This window comes from Polyodon spathula, chromosome 1 (genome assembly GCF_017654505.1).
Source record: "Polyodon spathula isolate WHYD16114869_AA chromosome 1, ASM1765450v1, whole genome shotgun sequence".
Classification (NCBI taxonomy): Eukaryota; Metazoa; Chordata; class Actinopteri; order Acipenseriformes; family Polyodontidae; genus Polyodon; species Polyodon spathula.
In genome coordinates this window covers 67,411,393-67,432,154 of record NC_054534.1, presented here as the reverse complement: position 1 = coordinate 67,432,154, position 20,762 = coordinate 67,411,393, and the positions used below count along the sequence as shown (strand labels likewise).

General features: G+C 37.4%; 1 protein-coding gene across 4 annotated transcripts in view; it reads right to left on the bottom strand.

Annotated features, from left to right (window-relative positions):
- LOC121321327 (serine/threonine-protein kinase DCLK2-like) overlaps positions 1-20,762 on the bottom strand; it is an 86,753-nt gene that overhangs the window by 29,342 nt on the left and 36,649 nt on the right. For all 4 annotated transcript variants that reach the window (XR_005950929.1, XM_041260222.1, XM_041260228.1 and 1 more), the window contains exons 3-6: positions 10,535-10,664; positions 4,330-4,434; positions 3,362-3,412; positions 1,107-1,201 (exon numbers count right to left, since the gene is read on the bottom strand). Coding sequence is in view for 3 of the 4 variants with exons in the window: in XM_041260222.1 (XP_041116156.1) it covers positions 1,107-1,201; positions 3,362-3,412; positions 4,330-4,434; positions 10,535-10,664 (381 nt within the window). In the remaining variant the exon portion in view is untranslated. The remainder of the gene's footprint in view (positions 1-1,106; positions 1,202-3,361; positions 3,413-4,329; positions 4,435-10,534; positions 10,665-20,762) is intronic.

Sequence of the window (20,762 nt, the reverse complement as noted above, 5' to 3'; positions counted from 1 at the left end):
GGACAGATGCCACACATTCTGATACTCTCAAGTATGTCCAGGCCAAATTTCACCATAACACATATCTCTACCTCCAGATACAGTACATGTAATATGACATAGACAGATAGGCCACCTTTATATAAAACCAGATTCTGATACTTTCAAAAATGTGTTCTAAAGCGTGCCCTTGGAAAGTTTTATCATGAGCAGACAAAAGTTATCAAGATATCTGTAAAACTCTGAAGTATGACATTAGCAATACAAGTAAGCAATAAGACTTGACACAGAGAGCATTGCCAGGCATTATGGAGTGTCTGGGTATTACAACACATTTAATTATCATTTTTAATTATTTTAATTATTATGGGTTTTTTTTTGTATCCTTCCACACACACACTCTAAAATGAACATTCTATAAAACATAGTCCTCCATTACAACAATGCTGCCCATGAGCTTCTCCATAAAAGTAGGTGTACAAAACCAATTTTTGCCTTTACGTTACCAATTTAATTTTTTCCTAATAGCTTGTAAGTTTATCGGATATCTTTATCGCTCACATTGGTTGGATCTAGTCTATTTAGTTCAGCACAGTAAATCCAACATGAACTTCCAGTTAAATAATGAGCTGCTTTTTGCACATTAAAAGGTTTTTAATGGTTTAAAATCCTTTTTTTTATTCCAGGATAGCCAGTGGTAGTACTGTAGGTTTTTCAGTTTGTCCAACAGTATTCCTCTCTGTAATGCTTTTACAGCATCAGTAGATATCTCGGAGTGCTCACATTATTCCGGGAAGTTTTGACCCATTTTTTCAATAAACATGTTATTAAAAAGGTTGAAATTTACTTTAAATTACATTTTGTTAGAAATAAAAAACTGACAGAGTGATATTATTGTATTTGTTTTTGTGATCCAGTTACAAATATACTAAATGGTATATACTAGGGATTATATGTCTCTAGCTCAGCCAATCAGGATGCAGGTAGGTACAGATTCTGTCGCAGGTCATGTCACAAAGAATGTGGAAAGACCTACTCTTAATATAATTAGATGAAAGGGGAAGCACTCATAAAACATCAACAGATTTAGTTACTGTTAATGTTTCCCCTGGTAAGAGTTGTCTTACCTTGAGCCCGCGGAGGCTGCCTGGGCTAGTTGGAGAGGAGCTGGAGGATTTAGTGGACTTTGGTGTAGACAGCTGGCTACTGGGGGTCCCATTCACTGACAGAAAGAGAACAGAAAGACATGGTATGATAAGAAGAGAGGGGGACACTATTCTACTGACCTGCTTTCAGGAAGGACGGTAAAAACTTTAAAGATTACATTTAATAAAAATGATAATTGTTTATTCCCAGGTTTACTTAATTGGTAGTTATTCAATCAATGACACTGTTTCCATGGCTGTAGGGCAACGTTGGAATACAGTTTCTCTACATGCCACTACACACACACATGATTAAATTGGTACCATCAATAAAAACTAAATCCATCCAATTAAAAGACCTGCAGCTAGTTGTAAATACAGATAATTATTTTTGATAATTGTTTTTAAGTACCATACATCCCTAGCCATGACTGTAGCTATCCACATCATCCAAAGGTAGATCAGCATTACCTAGATCAACCATACTTACAGCAAGAAATGTAAACAGACAGATTTGGTCATATCACAATTGGAGAAGTAGTTTTTTTTTTGGATATATGTACATGGGGCATCATGTCCAACCTTCTCTTTTCATTCAAGTGCCACAACACTGTTATGTGAATTTAATGGATTATTTTTATAAGGATTCCAACTCATGACACTAGCAATTTGGCCTAATCACCCAATGTATGACTGTGATGAGTTTGTAGATTTCAGGCAGAAATTGCTCCTTCTTAAAATGTTCTTTCTTTGCATTTTTGAGAGCTGTCGGGTAGCTGGTGAGGGGGATCTCACATACTGTGATCCCACAATGGTGTGCCATGCACTGCTTAGCAGTGGATATAGGTAGGCACAGACTCCCAGCTGTTGCATGTCAAAATCTTCTTGTGAAATATCACTGCCTTGTTCAATTGAAACATGTCAGGATCTGAGATCTCTTCTGAGCACAGCAGGTAAATGATATGTGCATTCTGTTGGGTGGCAATAATTTGGTTGATTGATTTGTTCAGAATGCGCTTTAAAACGTGTACATTATTTATTGTGCCCTTCATAAAACCAGCCTGCCCTTCATGTGCCCTTTATAAACCAGCCTGCTCTCGATTGCACATCTACCGTACTTGAGATTTTCTTTTAGCTCAGGACAAGATTAGGTACTTACGTCTCGAGGTCTGGAAGGCAGCCAAAGCAGTGAGAAAAAGCTCCATTTGAGACTCAGGGCCCGGTTTTGATGTTCTCTTTGTGGCATGCACTTCATTTAGTGGAGAGCTTTTTTTGACTGCTGAACTGGAAACTTGCTCAAGATTAAACAAATTTACAACCAAATGGCGCACGAGGCCACCAAGGTAGATTATAAAGTCACAGGCTCAACGCTTGGCTGGGGTCCACTAATGCTGGCTGACGTTTACAGCAATAAATATGTTGATGATTTTTTAATCAAATTTTAGTTCTTAGGATTTACACTGTCAAGTATTATTAATAACCCTAGAATGGTTAAAAATGTCCTAGCACTGAAGGAGAATTGCTCTAGTAGAGCTGTAGTTTTATGAGATTACATGAACTGAATATTTACTATTTTTTATCTTACAAAGAGTCGCGGCATTACAGTTAAAATTAATTGACAGATCTTCTTCCAGCTGGCTAGAAGCCTGGACATGCCACAGACAAAACAGTGTTTTAACAAACCGGAGTTCCTATTGATCACAGCCAACAGAGTATTCCAGCTGAGGTTCTATCACATTACACAGAGATTTCATTACATCACAATGTTAATTGTAGTTGAATAACCAAATCTGCAAGGGAAAAAAGCCGATATAATGTACAGTAAGCAAAACGGCAAAATAATCCCAGGCAACAGGACTGTAACAGACTAACAGACCACAGCACAGTATTCGCAAGCAACCAGTTCATGATTTATTATTGGATTCCAAAGAGGTAATCATCAATCAGAATATAAACTTTTATTTGTTACCATAACCCTTTCATTTTTTATGAATTGCCACTGGAAGCAAAGTGTTTCCAAATATACGATACAGATTTCTGACAAGGACATTTCTGTTGTGCCCCGAAGAATATACAGATCGTATGATCATGATAAAAATACTGAAGTATTTAATCTCAGACAGGAGATTCCAGCGGCTGACTCCAGAGAGAGGATGATCTACAGTACCTCACCAAATTGCCTGATACACCACTTCTCATACAGAGCTGTCATGAAAGAGCTCATGAAAAGGACTCACCTGGGGATTTAGCTGGTGAACAGGCTGTGGCATAGTGTCCACCTCGTCTTACTTCATTCATTCAAGCAAAACACCAACGAGGGAGAGAACAGCGGGGAAAGAAAGAGAGGTTATTGTACAGAAGGAAAAAAGAAAACATAAAAATCACTCACAAAACTAGATAGGGGGTAACACTGTAGAAATAAAGGGTTTCAAGCCACACATATGGAGCAATCGGTTCAGGTAGGGGTCACAAGCAGTTTAATAGAGCACCTAATCAAAACCTCTCACTACAGACCACTAGGGAAAATTCTTAAGGATCACTGGCATGTGGACTTCAACTGATTCCTCAAAAAAAGCTCATCACATACTCACATTCCCAATGCGAGCTCTGTTTTAACGGTTGAGATTGGAGTCATTTTACACAGCTAACCGACGTATCTGCTGCTGCTACAGTTTAGTGTTGCTGCTGGACGGTTCCTTTAACCCTTTACTGACACTGCTGGTAGTTTGTGTTACTATTCAGGTTTCCTTGTTTTTTTTTTTATTCATATTGTATGCTTATAAGTGTTCAGTGGCTACCTCTAATCAAGCTGAGTATATTTCTCGCACTCTCTTTGTTGTGTCAGTCCCGCAAGCAAAGTTAGTTATACAAAGAGTGCAAGAGAAAGCACACTCTCAACTTGATTAGAGAAAGTCACTGAACACTTACAAACATATTGTAAGTCATTAAATCTAAAAAAAAAAGACTAACATTAATGTACTTGATCTGTTTTTACAGAAATTGCTGTGGTTAAACGTTCAGATCTACACACTCAGCAAAAATGGTAACTGGAGTTGCTGCTAGTAGGTTCCAATTGGGAGATGACTTATAATCTAACTGCTCAAGTGTTTGTAATGTACAATAAATTATACTGAACAGTGTTCATAACCAGTCACCAGTTTCAATGGCACAGTATCCCCATGGATCTAAGGGTCTGATTGTGTACCTGAGGCCGGGGACTTGCTCCGTCGCGAGGGTCCGGGACTCTTTGATCCAGAGTGCCGTCCAGGTGTGGCAGACCGGGAGTATGAAGACTTGATCACCCGGCACTCTGCGGAAACAGTGGGACTCCATTCAGCCTGGATCACAACTGTTGGGTGCATGTCATACAATATACTGAACCAAAAAAATGAATTATAGCAAAAAAAAATAAAAAGGCTGATGAGCATAATTTACAAAACACCTCTGGCTAAAGCTCACATCCATTTTTTTAATTTCATTATTTTCACTGCTAGGATGTTCATAAGGTATAGTACAATTAGGGCTTCTGATTTTCGGTTTAACTGTTAAAACCCGATAAAACACCCCCGATATGTGGATAGCCAATAAACACCGGAAAAACTGTGGAAATGATTAATCAATTCACGTTGACTTTGCCCGTTTCCCATTAAAAAATAAAACCTACTACAAAAATAATAATAAATACATTTCCCAGTGCTGCTGGGCAATGTTCCACCTTCCTGACTTGTATCTATTATTGATTCATTCTGAATACTTTAAACCCACCCCAACTACTGAGTGACAGCACATTCCTACATTTCTATTGGAGACTCCACTTGCGAGATTTAAAACGAGATTACAATCAGGATGGAGGCTTGTTAGCGGGATGTAAAGTTGTATTACAGTAATATACAGAGGATTCAAAACAGAATTGTGGCGAAATGTACAAAAATGTCTGCACAGAAAAACCCCAGAAGAATGTGCCCGTGACCACAGGGATTTCGTTGTTGAAGAAAGCAAAGGAAAAAAGGTACAACTTAAGTGTACAAGTACTGTCCAGTTACTAATATGCATATTTTGACAGAAAAAAAACAAAAAAAAAAAACACTCAAGCATTTTGGAAAGTAACTGAAAACACTCACTTCATACAGAATATCAAAAACAAAAACCCAGAAAAATAAACTATTTACATAAAACTCAAACAGTTAAAAATAAGCACCAAAAAATACAATTAATAAAATCTAAAAAACAGAAGCCACAAGTATAATGCAATATTTGGCAAGAAAGGGCTATATCTAAGACAATAAGGAATGATGAAAATACCGAAGGATATTGGGCATTCTATCAGCAGGAAGAAATGAATCATTGTTTTGTAACAATTGTAAGTCATCCTAGATAAGACGATCTGCTAAGGAAGAAGACAAAGAAGAAGGAGGAGTGGATGCAGATGAAGTTAAGATGCATGCCAATGCACTAGGAATGACTAAAGGTACAAACGAGCATACTGTAGCAGACAAACAAATGAATGTGCAGGAAAAAGGACTGTGAAAGAATGGTGGGACAAGTAGATTTAACCGCAAATAGAAGGGTGGAAGAATGTTCAAGTTTGGGGCTTTCTGAACCTTCAGTTATTTCTTCCGTTACACATACTGTATTCATAACTGACAGCAATTCAGGGGTAAAAGGATGATGATGGAATAACGTCAAACAATAAGACATATGATACTGCAGTGGAATCTATCAGCAGCTAGGTCACTGAAAAGAAAACATCAATCAAGCTTAGAAGACATTAACTGTATAGAGTGAATAGAGGGAGTACAAAAATCATGAGTAATCATGGTTAGGGCTCTGTCCATTTCACGGCCGTGAAAAAACGTGACACGGATCGTGAAATTCTTTCTGCACCGTGAAGTCTGGTCTGTTTTGTGTACTTTTACCCTGCACTAAAATCCAACAAAGCTATATGTACTGTTACAGGTTCAATTTAGCTTGTTTCAATTTTAAAAAAGAAAGCTCATCATGAACTGGGCAGGATTTATTGATTGACACTTGACAACAGCCAATAACTGGGCTCTACTCACAATGGTAGACACAGGCATCGGGCGTGGGTTTAGTATGGCCTATGGATATCAACTGGCAGTACAGTCAGGAGATCTACATTTTAAAATGCGTGTCCAAAATAAATCAAACTGTGCTACAATCATTAATGCAGTGGATCATGTAAAATAATTTGGAAGTCAAATGTAAACCAAGTAGTAGAATGAGCAGAAAAATACCTTAAAAGCACCGCTGAACAAAAATTTTAAAAAATGTGTCAGTAGAGACGCTTATATTTTTTAATCTCTAGATATATTATCCAGCTACACACCTGTCCCTAGCTCGGCTCTGGCTATCAAATCCAGCAAACTCCGTGGATGCAGAGAGAGCTGTGTCTAAATACGGACAGGTATTTACACCACAGACAGGGAATGAAGAAAAACAGCATTTCAGAAGAGTTTTTGAGTTACTGTTTCATACAATGATGTTTAGAACCAGAACAGTTTTTTTTTTTTAAATAGTAACAATAACCAAAACACTGGATTTCAGTTTCATTTTTCTTTTAGCGTTCCAGTTTCTTTTCAGGTTTCTACTTTGTTAGTCAAATGTTTTTGTTAACTTCAGGGCTTTAAATGTTTGTTTTGGACAACATGCGGTACACAGGAGTAAAACCATCAATGAAAAGGATTACAGTTTTACATTCCTTTCTCTTATTTATTTATTAAATTTTTTTATAATTCTAACAGCAATTCCAAAGTGAAAATGAAATCTGTCCGACTTAATTGTGAAAATCTTTCAGCCACTTGAAAAACAAGGGATTTGTTATTATTAGCTTCTGTGATTACACTAAAGTTTAGGCTGCCTCCTGTCACGCGGTTTCTAAAAAAAGGCCCCTGTGAAAGACACCCCCTCCCTAAACACCAGGGGCTCCTATTTTAATCCTCAAATAAAGTGAGTCACATCCTTCCATGGGTATACTTGGCTAACAAGTAATTTATTTTAAAAGACAATATGAATCTGCTATTAAGAAAACTCCACAGTTAATAACATTATAAAAACAACCAGACCCAATTCTGCTAGTACTTTCTATAGAGGACTATATCAACTTTCTAGGATAACAATAGATGACATGCCTGTAGACATGCGCACGTGTAGTGTATAGAAAGACCTATGTGAAACCAATCAGATATCAGTGCGAACCCTTTTATTTTTATTGACAATAATCCTTCAAATTCTCTGAGTTTCTCTTTTCTGTCATTCACTGAGAATTCTTATATATATATATACATATATATATATATATATATATATATATATATATATATATATATATATATATATATATATATATATATATATATATACATACACACACACACACACAGTGGCTTGCAAAAGTATTCAGACCCCTGACCAATTCTCTCATATTACTGAATTACAAATGGTACATTGAAATTTCGTTCTGTTCGATATTTTATTTTAAAACACTTAAACTCAAAATCAATTATTGTAAGGTGACATTGGCTTTATGTTGGGAAATATTTTTAAGAAAAATAAAAAACTGAAATATCTTGCTTGCATAAGTATTCAACCCCCACACATTAATATTTGGTAGAGCCACCTTTCGCTGCAATAACAGCTTTAAGTCTTTTGGGGTAAGTATGTACCAGCTTTGCACACAGTGTCAGAGTGATTTTGGCCCATTCTTCTTGGCAGATTTGCTCCAGGTTGTTCAAGTTGGTTGCACGACACTTGTGGACCACAATTTTCAAATAGTGCCACAGATTCTTAATGGGATTGAGATCAGGACTTTGACTGGGCCACTGTAGGACATTCACCTTTTTGTTCTTGAGCCACTCCAATGTTGCTTTGGCCTTGTGCTTGGGATCATTGTCCTGCTGAAAGGTGAATTTCCTCCCAAGCTTCAGTTTTTTAGCGGACTGAAGCAGATTCTCTTGCAGTATTTTCCTGTATTTTGCTCCATCCATTCTTCCTTCAATTGTAACAAGATGCCCAGTCCCTGCTGATGAGAAGCATCCCCACAGCATGATGCTGCCACCACCATACTTCACTGTAGGGATGGTGTGTCTTGAGGCATGGGCAGTATTAGGTTTGCGCCACACTTTGAGTTTTGGCAAAAAAGCTCTATCTTGGTCTCATCTGACCACAAAACCTTTTCCCACATCACAGCTGGGTCACTCTCATGCTTTCTGGCAAACTCCAGACGTGCTTTCAGATGGTACTTTTTGAGTAACAGCTTCTTTCTTGCCACCCTCCCATACAGGCCAGTGTTATGCAGAGCTCTTGATATGGTTGACTGGTGCACCATTACTCCACTCCCAGCCACTGAACTCTGTAGCTCCTTCAAAGTGATTGTTGGCCTCTCTGTGGCTTCTCTCACAAGTCTCCTTCTTTACTTAACTTAGATTCGAGTTAGCTTAAGTCAGTCATGTCCCGCGATAATTTTCGCCCTGATCATGCGGTCTTATTACCACAAGAATATTCTTTTATGTGTTTGAGCACTGAGTTTTGAGGGACGGCCTTTTCTTGGCAGTGTCTGGGTGGTGTGATGCAGCTTCCACTTCCTGATTATTGATCCAACTGTGCTCACTGGGATATCCAAACACTTGGATATTATTTTGTACCCTTTCCCTAATCTATGCATTTGTATTACTTTATCTCTAACTTCTGTAGAATGCTCTTTGGTCTTCATTTTCCTTCAGATTCACAGCCTTACCAATGATCTTTCAACAGTGGGGTTTTTATCCAGAAAATCTGACAGAAACTTTAATGGTTCACAGGTGGAGGCCAATGGTAAGGTAATTGTGTCCTCGTTAGGGCAATTTCTTTCATTGGTGCAAACTGGGAGCTTCCAAAGCACAGGGGTTGAATACTTATGCAAGCAAGATATTTCAGTTTTTTTATTTTTCTTAAATATTTCCCAACATAAAACCAATGTCACCTTACAATAATTGATTCTGAGTTTCAGTGTTTAAAAATAAAATATCAAACAGAAGAAATTTCAATGTACCATTTGTAATTCGGTAATATGAGAGACTTGCTCAGGGGTCTGAATACTTTTGTAAGGCACTGTATAATATATCCTCATTTTTTTTATAGTATCATCCTCATATGGTTGATGTGAATGCTCTGACACCCTGTTGTGGAAAAGTTTTCAGGAAAAAACACTGATAAATTCAAACAGAGAGGTAAACTATTATTTAATATATTAGTAATATAGCTGGCTTGCATTCCCTGGAATAATGGAACTGCTTTCAAATGCAATATTGCATAGGGCAACAGAACATTTAAAGAGTTTCCTTGTACATAAAATTAGTAAGTAGTAGTCCTCCTAGATGCACTTGCATCATCTCAAACTCAACTTCTCCTTTTCTCCCCCCTCCCCTGATCTCTTTATCTCTATTCCACTTGAATCCACCACCCTCCCTCCCTCCTCATCCACCAAGAATCTTGGTGTCATCTTGACCCCGCCCTCTCCTACTCTCAGCACATCTCTACTCTGGCACGCTTCTTCCGCTTCTTCCTCAGCAACATATGCAGAATTCGCCCCCTTCTTTAAATACTCTGCTGCGCGTCTTGTCTTTTCCCTTCCTTGTTTCTCCCACGCTACACAGCTGCTCCGCTGTCTGCACTGGCTCCCTATCTCTGCTTGCATCCAATTCAAAACTTGTGCTCGTCTATCACTGTCTTGACCTTTCTACTCCAGCCTATCTCTAGACTTTTTCACCATCATTTCATCCAACACCAACTCTCGCTCCGCTCCTCCACCTCCGGCAGACTACCCCGGCAGCAGACTAGCCCCCCCCCCCCCCCCCCCCCCCCCGCCGCCCCCCCACTCCTTCCCCACCTCCAGAGCCCACTCCTTCTCCACCCTTGCTCCTCAGTGGTGGAACAACCTACTGTTCAGTCCCTGATCAACTTCCAGCGCCTTCTCAAGACCTAACTGTTCACACAGCATCTGTAAACATAAACTCTCCACTATACTGGACTATATGGCACCCAATTGTACAGTTCTTGCATCAGCTTGTACCTGCACTGAACTGCTCCATACCTTGCCACATTCAACTACAGCTCCTAACTATAACTGTATCTTGTATTTGACTTTACTCTTATAGGTAACCGTACTCATGTTTTTTGTATTTGCTCTTATTGGGAAATCATTCTCATCCATTTATAATACTTACTACATGTTCTTACTGGACTCATGTAAGCACATATTTACTATAAGTAAAGTAAAATACTACTACTACTTACTACTACTACTACTACTACTACTACTAATAATAATAATAATAATAATAATAATAATAATAATAATAATAATAATAGTGTGACTGACAGAATGATTTATGGTAATAGTTTATTAGGCCTACCAGTCTCAAACGCTGTGGAAGCCTTACCACTGTGACCCAATAGAAAGTCATCCTGAGCATAACGGTACTTCTCCGGTCCGCAGGCAACGAATACATCATCGTCTCCAAAAAAATCCTGCAGGCAGGTGAGCTACAAGAAAAACATGGGGAAATATATTTACTATTACAGTACAACTTAAAATTACATGATGAAACCAGAGTCTACTTATGAAGTATGAAATACTCCTCGTAAGGGTGTGATGAATTTGTTTTGAACAAACAAGGTTTCTTAATGAAAACAAAATAGGTCCGATATTACAAAATTTGAGAAGTTTGTAAGTGCATAAGGGGTTAGAAACACTTAGACGAGACCACTTCCATATCTGGAAAGGTTATTTACATTGTTTGTTAATCTGTGGGTGCAAAAATTGCTAAATTGTGATAAAAGTGTCAATCATTTCTCAGTGTTGAAGGCATGTACTGTGCACCCAGGCAGATATGGATCAGTGCAACAGGGGAGCAATAGTCAATGACTGTACTGTAAATTGGTCTAAAAAATAGAACAAAAGGGATATTTATAGGCTCACAATATCTCTAGACTAATCTTTCCATTTTAATGACCAAGATGACCTAACATGGTTAATTCCCATTATCTGCCTTGCATACAGTACACATTGGGATAAAATGCATACTGGTGTACCACTAAAGTAAGAGATGGAAATAAGATAATAGGTTACCACTTTATAAGATTTTATTTCTGAATCCTCAAGCTACTTCAGTGATTACGCAAAACACTAATTAAGTTTAACAGTGATTTGGTTTGCAATACCTGCTGTATACATCTCATTAGCAATGCTGTAGTTGTTTGTCTTCTCTTTCACAGATGAGATAAGTATGGGTTCAGCCTATTTTATGAATCTTAAACAGCTCTGCCTCCACAGCTTTGATAATTGCTTTTGAGCTGCAGCTCAGCCTGCTCCTACCCAAAAACAATACTGGCAGCGGTAACGTCTTTCAAACCCGGGGCAGGTCTGTGAAATGTATTAGGAAGATCAGAAATGTGTTTGTATTTATTAAACATGAATATCAGTATTTTTACATCAGCATCAGGACAAAAGAGCAGCATTTCACTACTGAACACTAGCCGTGCAGCCTTCCATTTTATAAATCAATGAAGAAGGGCTGCGATAATGTACGGTAGCGACTTTAGAAACATGATACCTGATGATGCTCCAGTTGGACGGAGCGCAAACCTAAATCCAAGGAATAGTGAGGTTCCAGCTAAAAAAGTTTGAATAACACTATTAACAAGATTACATATGTACAGAACCAAAAGCTACACCCCCTTCTATTTCTTCTTAAATTACCATTAAAAACTAGACCACGGCTTTGTATCACTCAAATGTAAGTAAGCTCCTCAATGTTGAAAAAGCTAAATATTTTTGTCGTCAAAAAGATGCACAGCCTGGCTCTCTACCCCCTGCTAGAGATTGTTTAATCCAGCCCAACAAACCAGTTGCATTCACTTACTCAAGAATGATACACTAGTCTTTTTTTATATATCCATACCAATTTGCAAAGATACTACAGAAAATGAGGGTTCATATGATGGAAAAGACAGGAACTGAAGCCCCCATGGGGAATTGGACTGTGACAACATGCACAACAGAACTTCTCTTCCTTATAAACTGCAAACAGATGGGACCTCATACAGTACTTACATCCCACCCAAAGGATGAGACTGCCAATGCCACAGTGACCCCCACATCTGAGGATGGGTTGTGAGCAGATGGTAGGACCACCAGGTTATTGACTTGTTTTCTTCAGTGATAACCAAGGATCCTAGTTTTCCACAATTAAAAAAAACCCAGAAATTCTCAGAACAAAAAAATAAAAATCTGTGTTATCCACAATTAAAAGGCTAAAGTTGAGTCCTGTCCCCTCCACCGTCACATTTTAATATACGCAAACAGTACTACTGAATAACAGTTAACACAGGAAGTATTTATTGGTACACTTTCAAATTCTAAAGAAGTTACAAGCGCAACAGTGCAAATCAATCAATCAATAATATAAACAAACTTGCCATTTTACTTTAAAGAATACAAATACTTCTGTGTAGTAATAACAAAAAACCCAAAGTAGTATTTATATTTATAGTATTTATATTAGTTTATCTCCAAGTTAGTCTTTATCATCTGGGTGGCTACTGACCCGAATTTTAGGGGTGATTATCGTTTTCTAAATCTTTAAAACAGCTTGTTCAATTGTAATAACGCACTGGATACTGAAGTGAACTGCAGCTATGTTCCAACATGAATGTTACAGTGTGCCTCATTCAACCTTTACCTCTGTACACCAGAATCAGTTTTATCGAACACATAGGCCTATGTTTACTTCAATTTAAAGCAAAATTGCTTGGGTTGATGAAGTGTATTGATTTGGTTATAAAACAAACAAACAAAAAAAGTGTATAAATTCTCAGAAATTCTGTGTATTCCGCAGGAAACGGATTCCTAGGATCCCTGGTGATAATATAGTCCTTGCTTTTGCAATCTGTGCATATCGTATTTATTCTCCCCCCCACCAAAAACAGTTACCCCCCATTGTGTGTATTTACTATCTTACACTTGGGATATCTCTAGAAACGCTTACCAAATTGCTATTTCATCCCTTATTAAAGTTTACCACAGTATTTTTGCAGTTCTAGCATGCTTTTCCATGGCTATACTATGCATTTACCACAGTTTCTCATACCTTGCTATTATTTACAATGCTCGCCTATGCTTTACCATGCTTTCACTGTGCTTTATTACACTGCTATGCTTTTATTATAGCAAACTTGTATAAGGCTTACAACATACTGTTCTGTGGATATATGCCAAGTTCATCAACATCTTCATCATACTGACAGTTGACAGCCATGGTGGGGAATGTATGTTACTGACAAAACTTGTTTCTAACAAAGTTAAAAACAATTACACAGTCTAGAAAGGCCTGTTTACTGCTCAGTGTGAACCTCTCTCAGGTGTATGCTTCTTGTTCCATAGAAATGTTTAATTAAAGATTCTGCAGAATATAAAAGGCACTGCTATGCTGCACTAGTCTGTGGTGCAAATTCTGATTCTATGACGAGGACGGTTATTCATGTCAGAGAATTCAAGATTACAGCAGGGGTGGCCAAAGATGGCCCTTTCACGTCTGGTCTGTGTTCCAAAACTGTTCTTAATTGTTTAATTGAAACAATTCAATTTACATCCAGTTGAAAATTATACCATTTTATCTGTTACAGCTGCAGTGGAATAGCCCTCCCGGGCTGTGATTGGGCACCCCAGACACAGCCTTTCAAAAATTAAGAAGAATTTTTTTTTTTTCAAATACAACATAATTGTAAGAATAAACATAACACTTAATCAAGTTGTAGGTAAATGTATTCTCAAATTATGAATTAGTTTTCTATTAAAACAAGCAGACGTCTGTTAATACCCGATTGTTTTAGGGAACCCCTCTGTGTCGTATACATTTATTCAAATCATGTGATGAATACTATCCACCACCAACCAAACAAACACAACTGTACTTGTTGGCCCAAAAGTGACTGGTCAGAAAATTAGAAGACAGTATGAAAACCAAATACAAATAACCTCTCAGCAAAAAAAATATGTAAAACCTTAATAGTTGATAGTTTTCAAGCAAGGATGTTTAATTTGACTATAATCATTAAAAAATATGTTATATATCAAATGTAATACACTTAGCATTTCAGATGTTTGCAGTGGTTCACAGTTTTCCCCCCGTTTTGGATCCAGTGATCTTTGGCGTGCTAGGCAAACGTGCTAACCACTACACTATAAGCTCATGCTTAATTCCTGCCCCAAAAGTGATGCAATCACCTCACACACACATTGAACTGACAAGCAGGCAGGGAGATTGGAGCTGGTGTAATGTGAGATGCAGAGCACACATTCAACAAAATAAATATATAACGGGTCCCTAGGTCCTCCCCCACTGCCTTCCCTCCCCAAGTCTATCAGCTCAATTCAATTCATTCACCGCTATTAAAAACTGTAAGTCGCCCTGAATAATGGTGTCTGTTCTAAGAAAATACATTACACACATACATATTTATTTCCCATCACTCTCCTGCTCACATATGTAACTAAGATGGATTAACCAGTGAGCAGGAGGATGATGGGGAAATTAAGTTCTGAGAGGTCCATGTGGGTACATGTGAAGCCATCGAGGCAGGGCACTCACACCTTACGTAAACAGTTGTTGCAACACATGGGAACATGTTACACAATAAAATAAAAAGGTCCTTTTGTACCCTTTAAGCTCAATGACGAAGATTTGCTGAGCTACACCCCCTTTTGTGGGGGGGCTAGTCATACTTGAAATGCGCCTCATTTTGGAGTGATTTTGAGGATCTAAAAATGATATTTAGAACGTCAGTAGCCCTATGGATGTTTCTGTACAGATAGCCAGGTAGGTCTTCTGTAGAATTCATGAAAACTAAGTACCAACGCTTTAGTATTTCTGTGTTGCTGGGAGCCTTAAAATTGAAATATTATCCAATTGTCAAATTCCTGAGTGATTTTTAAGTGCATGTTCCTTCCAAAGTAGAAGAGAAAGTAGAAGCGTTTGAAGGACTTGTGGTGAAATAATTGTCTTGGTAATCTGTCTCCTTCACAGTTTAATAATTCTCTGTCCAGGTGGGGCACCACCACTATATAAAGACTTTAATCAGTCAATAGCAAGTCACAATCAATCACAAGACTAAAAACCATGTCAGAAAACTGTTATCTGTTCTGCCCATATCATTTTAAGTCAGATTTCAAGAACACTTTGTCATATGCAGTTGTACCTGTAATTTAGATATCTGAAAAATGCATGAAATTCCTTTTTCTATACCACTGGGAAAAAAGAGACGGAGACTGATTACCAAGTCAATTATTTCACTACAAGTCCTTCCAACGCTCATCTATAACCCATGAATGCTTGTTTCAGAACTATGCAAAAATCAATTTTTAAAGATGGCAACAAAGAAGATATAAGAGGTCAACAGTACCTCTGTAGCCCTATGACAAACTACACCCACCCCTCGTTATATCGCCCCTCGCTATACTGTAGATTCGGATATACTGTCTAGTTGTGCATGCCTTAGCTGCAATATATATAGGCACTTAGAATTATTGTTCGTTTTATTTCACGCTGCACATCACAAACAACAATATAAAAAATAACTAAAAACAAAGCATTAATATCATACTGTATCATACACACACGTATTGCACAATAACACAAAGCAAATTAAATATCTAGTTTTTATTTTAGCCAGCGAGGTGTTCACTTGTGGCAGCAATGCACTAGCAAACGTCACAGGGCAGTGGCGTCAGCTCCCTAGCAACAAGCCTCCTATGTTGGGAATGGATTCTTTCAATGCAGCGAGTTTGTGCATTTGGAGAGGAAGACTCATGAAATTAAATGGAGACTAAAGTTGATGAGAAGCAATTACTCTCCACTGTGCGAAATAAAACCGTGTGCTGCCTTTATACGAAAAATGAGAACAAGGAGGTTGTGTACAGGTTTTGTACTGGAGCCTGACACCCCTGATAAAATGAGGGAGTGGTTGTACAGTATTTGTTATTAGCCTATTTGTTTTTCATGGGGTCTTTCGCTATATCGCAGCCCTCGATATATAGCGGATTTAGATTGGACCCCGACAACCGCGATATATCGAGTGGGTGGAGTACTTGCATATAATGATTATACACATTTTATGGTTTTAATTTTATGGATTTATTTATTTAAACATATTTTATGGTTTCTCGTGGTTTAAACTCAAACTATTTGCTAATATTGTACAATATAACCCAAAACAACATAAATGCATGTTGTTCATGTTTGTACATTTATTAAACTGTGAAGGAGACAGATTGCCAAGTCAATTATTTCACCACAAGTCCTTCAAATCCTCATCTATAAACCCACCAAAGGTTAGTTCGTTAACTCGTGTCCCACAAGGGGTTTCAGCCCTTCAAAGATGGGGCCATTTTCAATACTTTCATCCTGAAGCCTTTTTGTGGGGTCATTAAATCAGACAGTAGCAGAGCTGCATATAGAAAGGCAGTTAAATTGAGCACATCTAAGCAATTTGAAAGTGATATCTCCTCTACTTTAGAAGGAACATTTAAAAATCACTCAGGAATTTGACAACTGGACAATTTTTCAATTTTAAGGCCCTCAGCAACATAGAAATACTAAAGTGGTGGTACTTAGTTTTCATGAATTCTACAGAAGACCTACCCGGCTATCTGTACAGATCCTCCAAATCACTCCAAAATCAGATGCGTTTCAAGTTACAAAAGGTGGTGCATCTCAGCAAATCTTCATCATTGAGCTTAAATATTTGGCCTGGTTTCAAACCTGACCTGTGTCTTCCACTACACAAAATATAATCAAAACCAAAATCTTGAGGCAGGGATTTTCCTGGATTTTGGTTTATTTGACACAGAATGACCCTGTATCCTTATTCTTATCCCTGATCCTTAATTAAGCGCTGCAATGTGCTGTCACCTGATTAGATGTATGAATGTTTTACCCTCTTTCATGAATATGTAAATTCTGTGCTGATCTTGTCTTTTTAACTCTTTAACAAGGTCAATCAGGATGAATCGTTTTAGTCTACTTTGCATGTCATTTCTCTTGTACTTACTGGGGTTGGGATATTATTCATATTATATGTACATTTCCACACATTGCATATTGACGAGTAAAAGTTACCAGATAGCTATATTGTCAACACAAGAGGAAATATAAGGTATATATAACTTAATACCTTAAAAAACAAAAACAACAACAACAAAAAAAAACACACCAGCCTCTGGCTTTGATCTTGTATGGGGAGTCCTTGTTGTTTGTAGTTTGCAGTCATTATATATTCCTGCACTGCAGTAGGTTCCCATTCCAGGGAGATGAGAAGTACGTGGATCCTATTAACAGACTGATTTTTCTGATATAAACTTTGTCACAGAGGAAAGCAGTCTACAGAACCTCTAGCATTACCTCTATTACAAATGGTTGCTAACAGGAATGAATAATTGTTATAAGTGAGCTTTTAAAAATCAGTATTAACATGAATTGTATTATACAAAAAATAAATCCTGTAGCTTAATAATGAACAATAATAGCTGTTTAAATCTAAGTGTTTAAAAAAAAAATGAAACAATGAAACTCAAAAACAGGTGATTAGAGGAACTGAAAAGAATAAAATTACCGTTTTGTAAGAAGTAAACCCTTATTAGCCACTTTTGGGCTGCCACTTCCAGCAGCAGAAGACACACTGAATACAAATGAAGCGGGGCCTCACTGCACGATTATTTAACAAGATGCTTACAAGAAATAGGGTTGCCATAGCAATGGGCCTGCATAGAACACTCTTTACCCGCTTGCAGCACACAGTCCCATTTGCACATAGTTATCAAGGATTTATATTTTTACACACAATAATTACTAAATAGTCAAGGAAGTTTAATTTTTATACAGAGTAAATCATCAGTTTTTGTGCATTTGAATGCTTGTAGATTAGCATACTATAGAAGACCAGTTACAAACCTTACCCAGTATGAACAATGTCAACACTACAAGGTATTATACTGTACCATTACAGTATTATACTTGTAAATTACTGATTATAAGGAATCAACCAAAAACTACAGCTATTCCAACAATGACAACAAATCAGGGAATTTTAGAAACATACAATGCAGTGTTTTTTTTTTTTTTTTAATAGTTTTGATCTATTGTGTTAATCGGGCAACATTTTGACCTGAATTGAACCCGAATTGTTTTTCTTAGTTAAAATACTATGAATGCTTATTTATTCTTTAACCTGCATATGTGATTGCAAAGCTCTGCAAGTTTTAATTCCTTTCAGAATATTTTTTCTAAAACACCATGTGGGGTTTTTTTTTTCCCCCATAATCTGGGTGTATGCACTAGCTTCGTTATATTATTATTTGTTTATATCCTCTGGAGTTCTGGTATTCAGATCCAATATGGTGCTTTCAAAAATCGAGCACACAGCAGACACCTGCATTCCATTTCCACCAAAACCACTGGAAGAGTTTAATGCAGTTGGTAGTCTTCAGAGAGGACTGACAGCATAGATATTCTTACAGGTCAGGGGAGGTGGTTGAGCAAGTATGGAAAGCTTCCATCCTGAGCTGTGCCTGCCTATAGCCAGCTCCATAAGCAGTACTGTGTTTTGTTTTGTTTTAAGCAATACATACAGTAGCACAGATTTAGCAAAGATCAATTGTCAGTTTCAGCTGGATGTGCGGACAGAACAATTACAAAACATGATATGTTCAGTATTCCTTTTAACTGTACCTTTGTGACGAATAGGTCAAAATGTACATGCCAGCTGGTTGTAGACTTGTATGCGTTATTTTAATCATCAATTAATTATCTTGTAACATACAAAGAACACTGTATTTATTCTATTCCTGATATGCAGCAGGTAAATTTTATTCATATGCATGTCTAGGTTTTCCACCCCCCCCCCCCCCCCCCCCCCCCCCCTAGAAAAAAACTGTTTTCATACAGTCTTGTATCAGGAGATCCCTGCAGACTGTCAGGCTTCACTTAACATGGAAGACACACGCCTCATTCTCATCAAAAGAAGGTCATATCCCCGCCTCCAGCTCACTGCTTGCCTGTCACTCACTGCAATCGGACGGCTTACTCAGCTTTTTAAAGGGCTAGAACAGCTGTTTAGCTAAACTACTTTTAGAAAGGTGACACACCATAAAAAATTTTTTTTTAAATTATTATACAAAAACCCAGCTTAAATGCTGGGGTTAAGAATACAATCGAGCCCCTTAGTACCCTTGAAATTCTAATTTTACTAGCTCTAAGCTTGGTAACTAATTACTAAATACATTTTCCAAAGTAATTAAATTAAAAGAGACGCACATGGCCAGCAGTTTAAATGTAGTTAAGGAAACAGTAAAAGTGCTTATATTTATTCAGAAGCTCTACGTTTTGTAAAATTTAATTTAAAAAGGACCTGGAATTATGTATTATATGGGTTTCTGAGTTTAGCAGCTTTTTGCCTTATTAGTAAGCATAAACAATGACTTCCTATTGCACAGCTGATAAATGCACACGTGCACAATTGACATCTGTGGAGTTAGCATCATAGAAGGAGGCTGGGTTCTTCAGAACTGAAAACAAACATTATTGGCATAATTTGAACAAAAGAACACATAAAATGTTCAATAATAGCTGCACAACATGCACTAAAACCCTTCAGATGGACTTAGTTGGTGTATGGCCTATAGTGGCCTGGTCTGTGCATATATCAATAATGAAAGAATTCTATGTGACTTCCCATCACAACTGAAAAAATGTATTACAAACATTTGTTAATGATGATTTGGAGTAAATTGTTTTAATGTAGCCCAAGAATGAAGTGTTAAACATGTCATAACCAGAAATTAATCTTTCTTAATGTCCTCAACCCTCCCTTCTGCCCAGAACGCGCCAAATCAGATTTTGAGGCTGTTTACATTTTCCATGCTCGTGGTCCATCAAAGAAAGAATGCATTTTGAAAAAACTAAGCAAGACATACCAGAACCCGGCAGTACTTCACGGTACATTGTTTTATAGCAAACACATATTTAATTTGTGAGTCCAGATCCATGTCAACTACTGAAAAAATTCAGGAAACTCCAACCCCACTCTCCAAACTCCTCCTAGGATGCGTTTATCTTGCAGGCGAAAAATCCTTTCACTCACAAGCTCCAGTTACCGGGAACAAATTCCCTCCAGAGATTTGAATGAAAAGCATTGCTGCTCACATTAAACAACCCTTTTACTTTGCTTATTAAAGCCTCTGCTCAGATCAATGGAGCTGAAGGAGGAAGGGTTGTCTTTTTCTTTTTTTAAGCCATTCCTACTGAATTTCCCTGATTGAAGACAACCCGTTTAATGTTTGTTGTTTTTTTTATATTGTAAAATTGAACATTATTATGGTTGTGTGTTATTGATGAAGTACTGTAAATAAATATACAATAAACAAACACTGTAAATGACAACTGATTTAACAGTAATTGACAATGAACTATATTAATACTTTTCATCTCTGAGAATTATCCCATCATAATTATTTTTTAATTAATCTTTCAACTTCAGAAAAGCCTGTAATAAAAGGAGACTACACATGTCTGTTTCATAGCTGTATAA